At 38.0% G+C, this 15,020-nt stretch overlaps 1 protein-coding gene across 3 annotated transcripts in view; it reads right to left on the reverse strand.

Moving 5' to 3' along the window:
- The window catches only part of Kcnk2 (potassium two pore domain channel subfamily K member 2), a 183,024-nt gene that overhangs the window by 87,219 nt on the left and 80,785 nt on the right, over positions 1–15,020 (reverse strand). For all 3 annotated transcript variants that reach the window (XM_087194234.1, XM_087194235.1, XM_004853567.4), the window contains exon 3: positions 2,048–2,165. In XM_087194234.1, the coding sequence (XP_087050360.1) occupies positions 2,048–2,165 (118 nt within the window). The remainder of the gene's footprint in view (positions 1–2,047; positions 2,166–15,020) is intronic.

Raw genomic sequence — 15,020 nt, forward strand, 5'->3', positions numbered from 1 at the left:
AAGTTTTACTTTTTAAATGATGAATGCAATGTAGCAACTACTACAGGTTACAATTTCTATGACTGCTAATACTGTATACACAACATTATTATCATCATCAGTATTAATAATTATACCTTAAATTATATGGAATCATAATTTGGATGTCAAATGCACACGAGGAAAGAGGCCAAAACTCTCACCCTGTCTTCATTCATAATCTAGTCCAAGGTCAAATGAGATAACCTTGACCTAACAGTAAAAAGACCATGAAGTAAAAGGTTCCCGTGTGAGACTCAGAATAACATAAGCCACCTAAGCCTAAATACTGAGATGGAACAGTAGGAGATGTAGCCAGCTACCTAAATATCCTAAATAATCAGCTATGGTACTTAATGGCTATAATTTGGGGTGAAGCTGGTAATAATCATTTATTTTTCATGCATTGAAGTATATGTCTATAAAACTTACTGAATTGGAGGATTCCTAAAATGAGACTGTTTATAAACATAAGATGCAACAGGAAGTCTGTATAATGACTGAGTCTCTTGCAAAATAATTTAGAGGAGGTCACATTGAGTTATAACTTGGCCTTCAGAGCTTCCATTGGGAAGCAGCAAACCATGCTCACTCAGTCTGTGAGGTTTTTTTCCTCTTTGCAAACCCTAAGTAGTTTACACAATAAATGGTTATTTCCAGGGTAGAAATGGCCAACATGTCTAAGCCTCAAACTGAACCTGTTATTATGGTTAGAAATCAAGGTTGCCTTTCTTCCAGATTTTCACAGCCACACATTTGACCCAGCTGATGGAAATGTACAAGTAAACACCGTTTCCTGACCTCCTAACAAAGGTAAAATCCAACAGGCTAAGGTATTCATTTTGCTGGCAAGTGATGCAATACAAAGAGATGCTACAGTGCATTCATGTAATTACAGGTCAATACACAAACCTATCAAAATTCTAAGCAAGAATTCATCCACAGATATTCCATTTCTCTCACTGAGGACTTTGATATAAAACAGATTTGAAAATTGTATCCTCTTCGTAATTTGTTGACAGCATTAAAGAATGAAATTGAACCTTTCGGAGTCTTAATTCACACTATAACCAGAGATCAGTCCCACCCCAGGAAATATCCTTGCCAGCGTATGTAGACCAGAAAAACTCCCCTCTGCACCTATATGTTCTCCCACCTGAAATTCACTCGTGACTGTGAATTTCTTCTCTTTCTTAAAATGCACCTCCTTGCATAAGCAGGAAAGCAATAGGTCTTCCCATACCTCACAGAATATGAGGTGTGTATCTGCAGCCTCTGGATGGCTCCTGGACACTACAGGATGAACGAGCCAGAGAGGACATGCACGAACTCTATCTGCGGCTCGGAGGTTCTGAGCATACAAATCCCCAAGCTCAAAAGTGAGACCGTGGTCTATCACGTGACCCTTTCACCGTAACAGACAAAGTGATTACGCGAAACATCAGAGGCCTGAACTGTCAAGCTTTCAGTAATCATCACATTTCAGCGTTAACTTTTCAGATGTTCTGCTATTGGCAAAATATAATATTTAAAAACAAACTTTGAAGTCAGTGTAATACACGGCCATATAACAACACACACAGTGTTGAAATGTAGAGTTAGTTAAAATTTACAAATTGGAAAATATGATCTCAAATAAGAACTTGATGAAAATAATGTTAAAATTATATTCAAATCCTCTTGAGCTACATTAAAGAAGCAAAGATGCAAATAAGTTAAAAACTATCCAGTCAAAGAAATCATCCACTGAATCCAGTCCTCGCACCTCTGGGCATCTGTCACGTGACCACTGTGTTGCTCAGACTTTCATACATTTTTAAAAGCTACTCAGTATTCTGAAATAACAACTAATTCATTTCTATGACTCCTCTGACCAAATTTTTAAACCTTATTTTCAAGATCAATTTATTATAATCTAATTTTCTTCCTTAAGTCGACCATTTTGACCAATTGCATAAAATTTTTCAAACAAATGAATGCTAAGTCACAAACTATACCAAAATCAAACACAAAATAAGTTGTCTCCTACCTATGGTTGTAATAACAGTGCCAGCAAAGAAGAAGGAGCTTCCCAAGTCCCAGTGACTGATTTGATTGGAGGTGTTTCCTAAGGGGATAATCCCTGCATTTATTGCTGCCACTATTTGCTGCAAGTTTAAAAAGAGATTTATCAGTATACAACAATCACACAGAGCCATCAAACACCATAAATCCCACCCAGCAATGACAAAGCAGACAAAGAGAAGCAATTCTAAGGTTTCGCTTTTCTAATTAAAATGTATAATAGAGAGTAAAACTTTATATTGTAGAAATTAATGGTGGTTAAGTAATAAAATATTTACATTCGATAGCAAGTAAATGGATCTGCATCAGTTTTCTAAAATTACACCAATGTGCACACATATCATCATCCATTAACATTACCATTAATGGATTAGTGACTTTTGGATTAACAACTAAAATGACAATATTTTCCTGTAAGCACCATAGACTGGTTACAGATTAAAATATCCGATTGGAAATTAAGGTTTTCATAAACAATATACGATACTTCAGAAAAAAATGCATTTCCCAAGTGCTAATCATTTCAAATGTTAAACATAGGCATCCAGGCCTGGGTGGCCTATAACTGTAGACAGCAAATAACAACAGGTCCCACAAAGCAGGGTAAATGGAAAGGAAAAAGGTACAGAAATTCACTGTTAAGTGTAAGTCAGTCCAGTTACATTAAGATTCCTTGAATTTCTACAGATCCTACAAGAACGAGAAGCATTCGCAGAGGCACCACTAGGATTTGGATGCTACCTAAGGAGCAATAAGGGATGGACAGGAAAATGACATTATAATCCCTTCTCCAATCTGCAGATCTTGGGCGGGTAAAGGAGAAGATGCAGAAGCACAAATGGGAAGAGAATATTTTAGAAGGAAACAGAGAGTAGAAGAGAAAGACACAGACGAAAGATGTTTGTGTTGGAAATGCAAGTTTTAGAGATCTTTATCACTGAATTTCCAGGTTTCAAAAATGGAAAGGGTATCATTTGATAGGTAAGGAAATTAAAGATCCAGAAAAGCCACATCGTTTACTAGCAAGTAGACAAATAAATAAGTGAACTCTGAAGATGGAGATACCACCCAAAGAAATGACCACCAGATGAAAAAGAGCAGGTAACCAAGAGCTGAAATGGAATTTCAAATCCCATTTCAAAGCTAATCCTCACCATAGCTATCTGACTTGTCTTAATATATAAATTACAACTTCAGTAGTTGTGTGTCAAGTCCATTGAATTGTATTCCTTTTATTTATAGTGATATATGTTCCTTATTTAAAACTTCTGAAAAAACCAAGAGGCATTAAAAATACAATAAAATGGGCTGGGGATTTAGCTCAGTGGTTCGGCCGCCTGCCTTGAAAGTGCAAGGTCCCAAGTTCAATCCCCAGCACAAAAAAAAAGTCCAATAAAATTATCCATAATTCCAGAGATAACCACTACCAACGTATTAAGATGTAGAATTCTAGTAGTTTGATATATTTTACATAGTTGGATTTATGAATATTTTATTTTCTACTGTTGTATTGTTCCGTTATATGAAATGTAGTATCCTCTTCTTGCTTAATAATATTTCAAGCTGGGTATGGTGACCCAAGCCTGTAATCCTAGCACTTGGGAGGCTGAGGCAAGAAGACTGCCATGAGTTCGAGGCCAGCCTAGGCTACATAGTGAGTTCAAGGCCAGTCTGAACTACATAGCAAGACCTTGTCTCAAAAAAACAAAAAAAAATTCCATATGCAGTTTTTCTTTGTCATTACGATATTTGCTTGATAATGGACCAAGATATAGAAATATATGTGGTTGTAAAACTTGTCTTACTATAAAACATGCTGCTGTAGATAATTTATGTATAAATACTTTCTCATTTCTGAGCATTTCCTCAGAAGAGATTGTTAGTAATAAATTTGCTACATTAAAGAATAGGAGTATTTATGGGTAAGAAAGGGAAAAAAATGAGAAAAGAAAGATAAAATAGAAACAAAACTTTTGTAAACAAGAAGGGGAAGAAGGGTTGAAGGGAGGGCAGGGGAATGGGAAAAAAAATAAAAAGATACATCATGTACAGGTACTAATTCCATATGATGAATGTGATCATCATGTGTATCTAAATTGTACCAATAAACAATTAAAAATAAAAAAATAAGAGTATTTTAAAGCACCTAATTGATGTATGATAGCAAATAGCTATCCAAGGTTTTCCATTTACAACTGTCTCCTAACAATTTATGAATGCTTAGCAATACCCCTAATATCAATCACATTTTATCATTACCAAACTGATTAGAAATGGTTTCATGCATGTATCTTTTATTGTAATATTGGACACTAGTGCTTCCTTTATCCTATGATAAATGCACATAGATACATATATGTATACATTTATGTGCACAGAATACAATATGGACAATTTTGAGATAGCTCTGTTTATCTGACTTCCTATTGTAAACTTTAATGAAAGATAAGACAGATGTTCACTATTCTTTAAAAGCCTGTTCTCGGCACTTCCCGCTCACTTATTCTTGAATAAACTTTATAATCACTCAGTTAAAATTTGCAGAAATTTCCATTGGTTTATCACATTTCCACTGAAATATGCTAAATATTTCAAATGCTGATATACTGAAAATATATGAATCTAGAAATTAATTAAAAGAAAGGAAAATTTTATATTAGTCAAACTTACCACTAAGAAATTCAGTAAGAATGTCAATTTACTGAGTACCTCACAATATAGAGTGATATTATATATTCCATATGTTTATTCTTAGCTTACTGTTTACTTTTTCCACTTATAATTATGTGTTTATTGCTGTTAAATACACAAACACATACATATATATATATATTGCTTACCTTTTGCATCGGTCCTTCTGAAATTTTTATCTGAAAACCATCTCAAAATTTACTGATGAAATCAAAGGGCTTTTATTTATTTGAATCAATAATATTTACTATATGTTTGTAATTTTAATTTTTAAAATGTTTTTATTTATTCATGTAAAAGTATTGTCTGGCTTACTAAAAGAGAGCTGTATTTTAATATATGTTTCTGCATTCAGTTTGTTAGGAAAGCACATCACATAGTTCCTGGTAAACTCCACTGTACAATCATGAAACAGAGTAGAAAAGACAAAAATACCTACACATTATTAAGAAAATAGCTTTGACCTCTCAAACCTCTTTGAGGACCTTGGGAACCATATCTTGAAAAGTGCTGCTCAATATTGAATTTATTTTTCTCTTTTGTTTGTTTGGGGTTTTTTTCCTGACTGGAAAACCAAAGTAAGCAAGCCTAACCCCTTACAAATAATGACATTTTATCTCCTTACCTTTCAATACCTGTTTTATTACTTTTCATCTCTTATTGTATTGGCCAGTACTTCCAGAGAAATGCTAAATAAGAGAGTTTCAGCAGATTCTTGGCTTTTTATCATATAAAATCCTCAGTATTTTCAGTGCTTTATTGTTGTATATATTTTAATTGTTGTCCAGAAAATGGCATTTAATTAAATACATTATGAATGTGCGTAAATAAAAAGGATAGACAAATAAAACTTTAAATGGTCTAAAACTCTAAAAATATCACAGGGAAGTATTTTAAGACAGCAGTAACCATACAAAGGATGTAGTAAGTGAAGACATAAATACGATTCCATTTTAGCATAAATCAAGTAAAAAGTTCTTGTTTCAGAGGCTTTAACTTGAGTGACTTCACGGGCTGTTTAGCTAAGAAAAAAACTGAGGCAACATAAAACTAAACAAAACCTGCTTAGGACAACCCTGCTGTCCCCGTAATGCTGTGGAAGGGACAGCTTCACAGTCAGAAGGTCTGGTAACATTACAATCATACACAGGTTCACAAGCATTGTAGGTCCAAGTACCAGCATCTCCCAGAAAAAACTAACACTTCCAGTGAGAATCAGAAAAGAAGAAAATCTAGATAGATTACAACTGCATACAAAATATACTTTTATATATTATAGACATTTCTTCAATACATTCATTTATTAAAAAATAGTTACCAGCACATGGTGCTAGGCAGAGGGGAAGTGACAATAAAGTAAATATCTGAATGATATAGATGAGAACAGACAAGGCAAGTTTTTAGACTTCGCTCAATTAAGGAAAATGAATTATTTTATTGACTGGAGCAAGCTTACATCTCTAATCGCTGATTTAATATAGCATTCATGGCAAGTACCATAATTTTGTCATATTCTTTTCCTCATCAATCATGAAGTACAATGTCACTCAGTCAGACACCTGGAAAAGGTCCACAAATTATTTAAATTCAAAAGAAGCAAATGCAAAGCTATAATCAGAAACTGTAGTGTCTGGCAGTGTGTGGGCTGTAAATAGCTATCGCAGAGCTGTGATTATTGAGACAGAGGCTTGAGATTGAACTAAAAATATGTCAGATCATTATGAGAGTGAGTCTACTATGAGGTCTTTTCTCCAAGGCTTGTAAATTTCCTTTATGTTTCCGTAAGCAGTGTCTTGCTCAACACCCACAGGAGACTGGATGTCCTTCCTTACACAAGGACACGGATCTAGGAGACCATGCAATGTCGTCATCTACTCAGGTCATCAGAGTATTTCAGAAACACCTTCATGAGAACTGTTTCTGGGTGTGCCATACTATGTGGTTAACACAATCACTTAATGGGTAATAAAAATTCACTTTTAAATTAAAATAAACTCTTGTAGAAAATCAACTTATGTTGACAACTTATAAGTGGGTTTCATTGTTTAGGTTAAGACAAAGAGAATGTGGAATGCAATGCACTGAATCCTCATGTATCATTACTTCAAGCACTGATGGAGAAAGGGTCTTCAAATTTAAGACTTACAAATTGTAAAAGATAACCTTTTTTGCCTTCACATTTGGTTTTCCTTTTCAGTTTATAGACAAGTATAGAATGTGATAAGGAAAATAGGTAGAACATATTGGTTCTGATTAAAAATATTGGTTTGATCTTAGGAACAGAGCTCTAAGAAGCATATATACATAGAGATGAGAAAGATAGTTACTCATAAAGGTAACTGCAGAAAACCTTGGTTTCCATGACAATGGTGACTTTAGAATCCAAGTGCACAGAGCTCAGTGAATCTGTGCATTCTTGAATTGTAAGACACTGGTGTCTCAGTCTCATCTGGCGGAACCATATTGAGCTCTGACCCCCGACACTGAGAAGATGCAGTTCTTTGTAGTTATGTGAAATGGGCCCAGACCTGGAGTTCAAGGAAATATCTGACAATCAGGAAAATGTACCCATGAGTCCAAAACCCAGGAATAACTTTTCATGTGTTATAAAGTACCAGAATAGCTATTTTTTGTTTTGTTTTTTGAGAGAGGGTCTCACTGTGTAGTTCAGGCTGGCCTTGAACTCACTATGTGTCCAGGCTGGGCTCACACTCATAGTGATCCTCCTGCCTCAGCCTCCCAAGGGCTGGGATTACAGGCCTGCACCATTATGCCCAGCTATTTTTTTTCATTAAAGGAAAAAATAATAGAAATTGAGCAAACTCGAGAAGACCTGAAGAACATACTATTGCCAGAGTAGTTTGTTGTAGATCTGAAAATACACGCGACACTGAAATTCTGATTTTTCTCTTTTTCTCCTACACTTAGATGCTATATTCCTTAATATGGAATATTCTGGATGCCTTCTATAAATTCCTCTTGTTAATATCATAATCAAGATTTCATTAAATATACAGTACTATAACTGTCATCCTATAAGTGGGGTCACATTAATAGTGTGCACCTTTTTAAGTAATATAACACATTCTGGACCACAGGCACAAGGTGCTAACACCTAATCAGGTTACACCAATGGTATCTGTGTTGGTTCAATGGCAACTTCTTCTAACTGAATACTTCAGAATGTCCTCATGTTTTCTCATTTAAAAAAAAGAAGAAAAATTTATTTCCAATAAATTACTTCAAAGGCCAAATTCAGTTATAATTATATTGATAGCTATAGAGTTATAGACTCCTTCTAAGCGTAATATGAGCAATCTCTTGCCAAATTTCTTTTATGTGTAACTGCAGATCTTTATTTGCGACTACTTTCTTGTGTCCAACCAGTGCCACTGTAAGAGGAGGCAAGTCTTTAGAAAAGAAATCAAATCACACATGTACAGCATTACATCTGACCACTTCTCCACGTAAGCAAGGCTATCGGGAAAAACCTGAAGCACGCATGGTGAGAAAAGCAAAATAATAAATGATGCGCTCATTGCCAAAGGACTTACTGAGAAGGTAATGGTAGGTATCACTGGGATTTACGGTTATAGCACAAAAATAACCATCACCCACCGGTAACACAGAGTTATGTGTGAGTACTGCTGCCAGGGGCTGCAGGATCCTCATGTGTCTCATTTGTAACCTCTGGCCATGTGTCAACATCATGATTACCCAATTCCAGATGATGAGAACTACTTTGAAAGGGTCTGCTAATAAAACCAGAGAGCATCTCAAGATAGGCCTCGATCTTCCAGGCTCAGAACTCACCCACAGCCCTGATGGAGCCCAGGCAACCTCAATGAGCATGCTTGAACTGCTGAGCACCCATGTTGGCTTGCCCATTTCCCAGGCTTTTTAAAACTCGGGGGACATATTTTCCTGAGTGTTATCTATGGGCATCCCCTACGCAAAGAGCAGCTCCTCTAATATCAGTGACAGGCAGTGGTCTTAATCACCAGGGCCACCTCTTGGGCCATGAGACATAACAAACTAGGTTCCACCAATGGGCAGCAGCCTGTGGCTTTACCTGAACTCACATACAAAACCCTGCCACAAGGCATCCTTCACACCAATGAGAACACACCCTGGGGTTCAGATTCATCTTCTCCTTTCAGTCTATCTAGATGCTCTGGGAACTAAAGCAAGGTAGCCCTGGGGTTCTTTGCATGAGATAGTATTTCTGCCAGAGTGCCACTTAGTTCTCCACTAACCCAGCAAGGGAGCAATGACTTCATGAAAACCACATTACATCAGCACTTGCTCTTTGAGAACATTTCGAGAGCAGCTCAAAGCTAATGATAATGCTGGTCAAACCACATAAAACTGCTACTATCTGAGCTTTTTAGCCTACAAAATGGCAATTTAATATCAGCATACAAAAGAATGGCACTTGCATCTCAATGAACAGTGTGTAATGACATACTAAACTTCACTGCAGTAATATTCATTACGGCAGAATTGAAGTTAATTTCCACATCCAGGAAGCTGTTAATAGAAAATCAATCTGTTATGATCTTGCTTACAATTCTTCAGTGAAGAATATGTATGTATTAGTTTTGGTTAAATTTCATATCACCGAGAATGTTAACTTCTCAAAATATGGACTGACTGCTGAATCCTTATTGGAAATTCAAATTGTGCTCAATTTTGGGCATATTTCTGAGAGCTCTAGAGGAACTCCGTATTTAACATGATTGCATTTTGCAGAAGTAAAATTGTATATTCATGACCCGACAGTAAACATTCTGCAGTAATGAATACACACTCTAGCCTCTAACTGGATAAATGAACCTGCAATTGCTCACCGGAAACTGTTTTACAGAAATTCTACAGACATGACACTTGTTTGTCCCCTACCCCCATGAAAAATAGAGGCATCTAAATAAATCCACAAAAGGAAACAGAATGTCAGAATTATATTCCACAATTAATTATTATAAGTACTGTATTGACAAACATTATATGTTCTAAATCTAGTATCGATCATCTTTTTCTTTCATAAAAAATAAAGTTCCGATTTAATGTAGAGTAGCTGGAATACTATTTTGCACTTTTATATAAAATATAGGTGGTTAAATCATTCTATATGTAGAGTCTGATAAAGAAGCACACTTTCCACTTTTCCACAGAGCATATTTTGTAAGCAAGAAAGGTAATATGCAATGTTTTCAATCTGTTGTTTTTGTGAGAAACAGAGTCAAAATATACTTCATGTTTTCTTTAAAAAAAGGCTTTCAAAGTCCTTGAATATGTTTCCAAGACGTGACCTACCTAAGTTTAACCATACATTAATTAGAAACTTCTCAGAAGAAGCATCTTTTTTTAAAAAAAGAAAACCTAATTGTTCTAACTTTTAAAAGGAGGGTATTTCCTACAGGAGGAGATGCCAGACTGCAGCAGTCATGGCTAAAACCTGCTTCTTCGACTCCTCACGTCTTCCCTCCTATTTAGGGCTCATGCAATTGCATGGCAAAGCTATTTTTATACAGGCTAATGAAGTGCACACCTTTTTATCTTGCTCTTTTGGAAGTGTAAATTTATTTCCTATTAGTGGAAACAAAAGTTTAAAATCCAAAGCAAGGAGTAAGAAAACTGGGGGCTCGATGACATCAAAGGATCAGATCATAAAACACACACACACACACACACACACTTCTGAGTATTGGAAATGTCTTTACTGGTCACAGAGAATTAATTATAAAGATAATAGACATGCAATTGGAGAGTTGGAAAAATGCTAAAAAGAAAGACCTTACAATAGTTTTTTGCAACATGCTTATCTTATTTTTTAACCATTGTTTTCATTAAATCTGCTTTCAGTTCTTTTCATGTAATAGCATATTCTAGGGCATGTGGGGAGCTTTAGAGCCATCATTTGTAGTGGGCATCATAGCTCACTGAAGACCTACATGTAATACAGTTTACACAGCCATTCCTTTGTCATTGAATAAATCTGCATATTGCGATACAAGTGCAAGGGACCAGGTCCAGAGCTGTCACAGGGAAGGTTTCATACATCAGAGCAGGACTGAACTAGAGCCCTGAACTCTTTCATTCCTGAGCCTGAAATAGTAGGAGCACGGTGTATATAAAAAAGATAAAACAGCCAAAACCTCGGAGTCCCTTCAAACCTGCAGGAGCCAGGAAACCCACGTGAGCCTACATGTCCCCAGCTATGCACTTCCCCCGAGTCTGCCGAGATTCTCTATTTGTGTAGGGAATAATAATATTTTACGGAGACATTCGTCTTGCTATAAGCTCTAGTCACTCTCCCTGTGTGGGAATTCCCTTTAATCGAGATGATCTTAAAAACGGGATTTGAGTAGGCAAAAGACCAAAACCCGGCAGACAGTGCCTAAGACAACATTTTTATAGTATTTTGCCTAAGGCAGTGGTGGTGAATTTTAAGGGATGAGTGTCACTGTGCTTTTCTTTTAAGATGAAAGATGTTAATGCATGAGTTGTTTTTTTAAAAACTAAAACCTCAGTATTCAGGTTTAATTGCAGGGTTGGCACTTTGTGATAAATAAGTGGGTCTGGGGTTTCAGTTTGGTTCTCGGTCTCTAAAAGGCTCTGTATACCTGGCCTGAGGATTGCTGTAATAACCAGTGCATGCTCACTCATTATGCTTTTTAAGGCCTGAATTTCTATACTGACGAGAAGAAATAAACTACACTGCTACAAAGAACGATTTTCTCTGTCAATGAACCTGCACCCCTACGGTTATCAAATTTGGAAAATCAGGTTGGTTTTTTCCAATACACCTCTATTCATTTGATTTTCTAATATCCTTAAGTCTATATTTCCATAATAGATACAACTTTAAACAGCAACAGCAAAAATGTTGTGTCTGTAATATAGAAGTAATTATGGAGGAAATGGGGAAATCATTCAAGTTTCCACAGAATGCGATATTTTCTAAATATAAGCTTTAACAAGTGAATTTTTCCCTCTGTTTTCTGAATATACAACTAAAAAATCACAGCAAAGGTTAAAAATCTCAGGTTTTGTGTCCACACACATACATAAATGATGAAGTGACCAGTTAACAAAACCTACAGCTCAATCAACAAACTTCTAGTCTTCAATAAAAGCCAAGCGCTACCACGCTAAAACATTCCAATAATATTGTGATAGATCTTGTTTTAGGCCACATAAAATTTATGTATTTTTCACTTAATTGAGTTGACTCACTGCCATTAAAAAGCCTACGTGAAATGCCTGTGCCTTCAGAACCCAGGTAAATTTCTTAATATACTCAAAGGGAGGTTTTCTGATGACTTCCTACCATTATGCACAGAAAAGAAAGTCTTGCAAAACCACTTAAGATGTTTATATTCCCTAGCTCAGTGTCAAAAATAATATTTATGAGTAACTTCTCAAAATGTAGTCATTCCTACGCAACCTGTCTTATGTGTCTTAGCTTTTCCCCAAATTCCCCACCTTTCTCGGTCACACGTACGCTCACTAGTGATAGCAAACACTAAGCTGGTTGAAATCGGGATAGAATTCTTGCACTTTTTTCCAAGCCAACTTGAACAGCAGAGCTATCCCTTGACACCTGTTCAGCAGTTACTACACAAAAATGCAATTAAACCTTCCCCTCAGGCACCTCTCAGGCTGACCTGAGATTGTCACATCATGGCCATCAGCACTGCCAATGAGCGTGGTACAGCTCCTCCGGATCTCTGCATGGGTCACTCGCTGAGGCTGTGCTACCCATCTTGATTCACACAAGGGCAGCAAGTTCAAGAGCATCTGAGAGCACAGCGGCCAATGAAAGAGAAGACGCCCCGGTATCTACATGACTCCTCCACCAGCAGGAGACAGGTCTGATGCCTGGAAAGGCGAAGCTGGATTGCACATCCCCGGGGACCTTCACGCCTCCTGTCCCCTGACTCCCTTAATGCAAGAATGTGCTTATGCTGGTGAAACAAGCAGGAAACCAGGCAGGGAGCGAGAGGTAAAAACAGTCACAATAAAGCAACATCTAGTCTACTGAGGACCCAGAAGAGGCCTGCAAGGGAAGAGACTGGCATTAGGAGGTGACTAAGTACACCCGCGCCTCACTGCAGGGCTCCTTTCTAACCACCCGCTCCACGTCTGCTGGTGCTGGGGTTGTCTGGGCAGCTACCTCGCTTTAGAGGCGCTATCTGAAGCAGCAGAGCAGGAGCTGGGGAACTTCACCAGCAACCTTTCGAGCACTACCTCAATGATGTCACTTGGCAGGATCAGAAACACATTATTTACCTTTCCCAAAAGCTAAGACATACAGCAGTTAGGTGGATCGCTGGGTCAACATCACCAAAAATCAGAATGAAATAACTCGGCCCGCCAGCGTCAAGCCTTGGCAGTAGAATTTGAGGCGCCTGACAGCGCACCTCTTCCCTCTTCCCTCCGCTCTTGAGACACCTGACTCTCCCTTCCTCCCTCACTAGCTTTCCCACATCTGAGCCCAGACCTCCGTTCCTCTCCACCTCTGCTTAGAAGCAGGTGATTTCTTTCAAACGCAAGGCTTTCAATGTCACCAGTAGGTGGCGAACTCCAAAATCCACACATCCTTCCCTGTTCCTGGGCTCAGAGGTCTGAAAGGCAACTCCAACCTCTCACGATCAAGCTCCTCCTTGAGTCTTGCTCCACCTGAGTTGATCCCATCTCATTAAGAGGCAACTTTATTTTTCCAGTTCTTGCAGCAGAAATCTAGCATTCACATTTGACTGCTCTCTCAAACAAGTCAGAGCAAACGCTGTTAATCAGGCCTTCATAAGGTCCCAAATTTGGACTACTTCACATCACATCTCTACCCAGGCCACCACGACCTCCCTCCTTGACCAGTTAGCCAGTGACTGGTTCAGCAGCAGACTCCCACCTCTGTGTCTTTATAGTCAGCTCTCCAAGGACATCCATGGTGATCCCTTCAAGGCCAAAGGCAAGTCATGTCCCCAACTCTGCATAAAGTCTCTCAGGATCGTTCATTCCACTCTGAATGAAATCTAAGATCTTTTACAGTGATCTACAAGTCCTACAGCAATGGGGCCCCAGTTTCCTCTCTGGCTTGACTGCATACAAATTCTCCTTCACCTATTCCCCTCGCCACCTGACCTCTGCCAGGACTGTGCCTGCCTCTGACCTTTGCACTTACTCTTTTCTCTACCTGTGATGATTTGCCATCTTCCCCATGAATGGAGTTGTCACTATATTTATAGGTTTGTGTACAGCTAACTATTTACTGTCTTTCATGTATCTGTGCTAAAACACTTGCATTTCTTGATCACCAATTTAATTAGCATCCCATATGATTTTTTCAAGACACTTAAAATTATTTGAAATTGCCTTCTGTATAAGGGGTGATTGAAAAATAGAATGAGTGCTTCAATTTTTTTAAAAAAACTTACAGGAAAGACACATTGCCAAGGACAATGGGATAAGTGTGTTCTCTGTGAGGACTATTTTCAGAGATTAGTGGCAATGTGTCTTTTACTGTAATAATTTTTTAAATTTAAACATCATATTTTTGATCACAGGATTGATCTCACATTTACAGCAATTTCTGTCAAATAAAAACATCATGCTGTGTCCTCATCCTCTTTATTCATCAGATGTGGAACCAGGCAACTTCTGGGTCTTCCCCAAAGTCAAAATGATCTTGAAAGGTGTTAGGGTTTATATCTGATTGTACCCCCAGAGCTGCATGGGCTCAAAGGTGGAAGTTCATGGAAGGCGACCGACTAGCTTAGGGTTTCAGGGCAGCTGGCTTGGTGAAGGGAGGCAGGGTCTGGTTCCAAGAGGTAATCACTGACCCAAGAATGCACTTCCCTCCATGTCTCCACCCTCGGCACTCGGCTTCCAGGCTACCGGTGACATGATCAGCTTTCCACCGCCCAAGCCCTTCCTCCATGCTGTTCTTGTGTTTAAGCCTGCTGAACCTGGACTGAAACTTCTGAAACGTAAGCCAAATTAAAACCTTCCCCCTCTTAAATTGCAGGCGTATGGTATTGTGTCCCAGAAATGAGGAAAGAGATTAAAACAAAAGGTAAACGTTTTGCATCAGCTCAGGACATGGAGGCAGCCACAAGACCACAACTAAAGACATTCAGGAAAGAAGACTCCAGAGCTGCTTCAGGAAAATACCAAGAGCAATGGGATAAGAGAGTGCAAAGCAAGAGGAGTATTCTGAGGGGGATGAATGGCAATGTGTCTTT

Source organism: Heterocephalus glaber, unplaced genomic scaffold (assembly GCF_053883595.1).
Source record: "Heterocephalus glaber isolate CG9 unplaced genomic scaffold, H.glaber_assembly_v1.0 deba00001600, whole genome shotgun sequence".
Lineage (NCBI taxonomy): Eukaryota > Metazoa > Chordata > Mammalia > Rodentia > Bathyergidae > Heterocephalus > Heterocephalus glaber.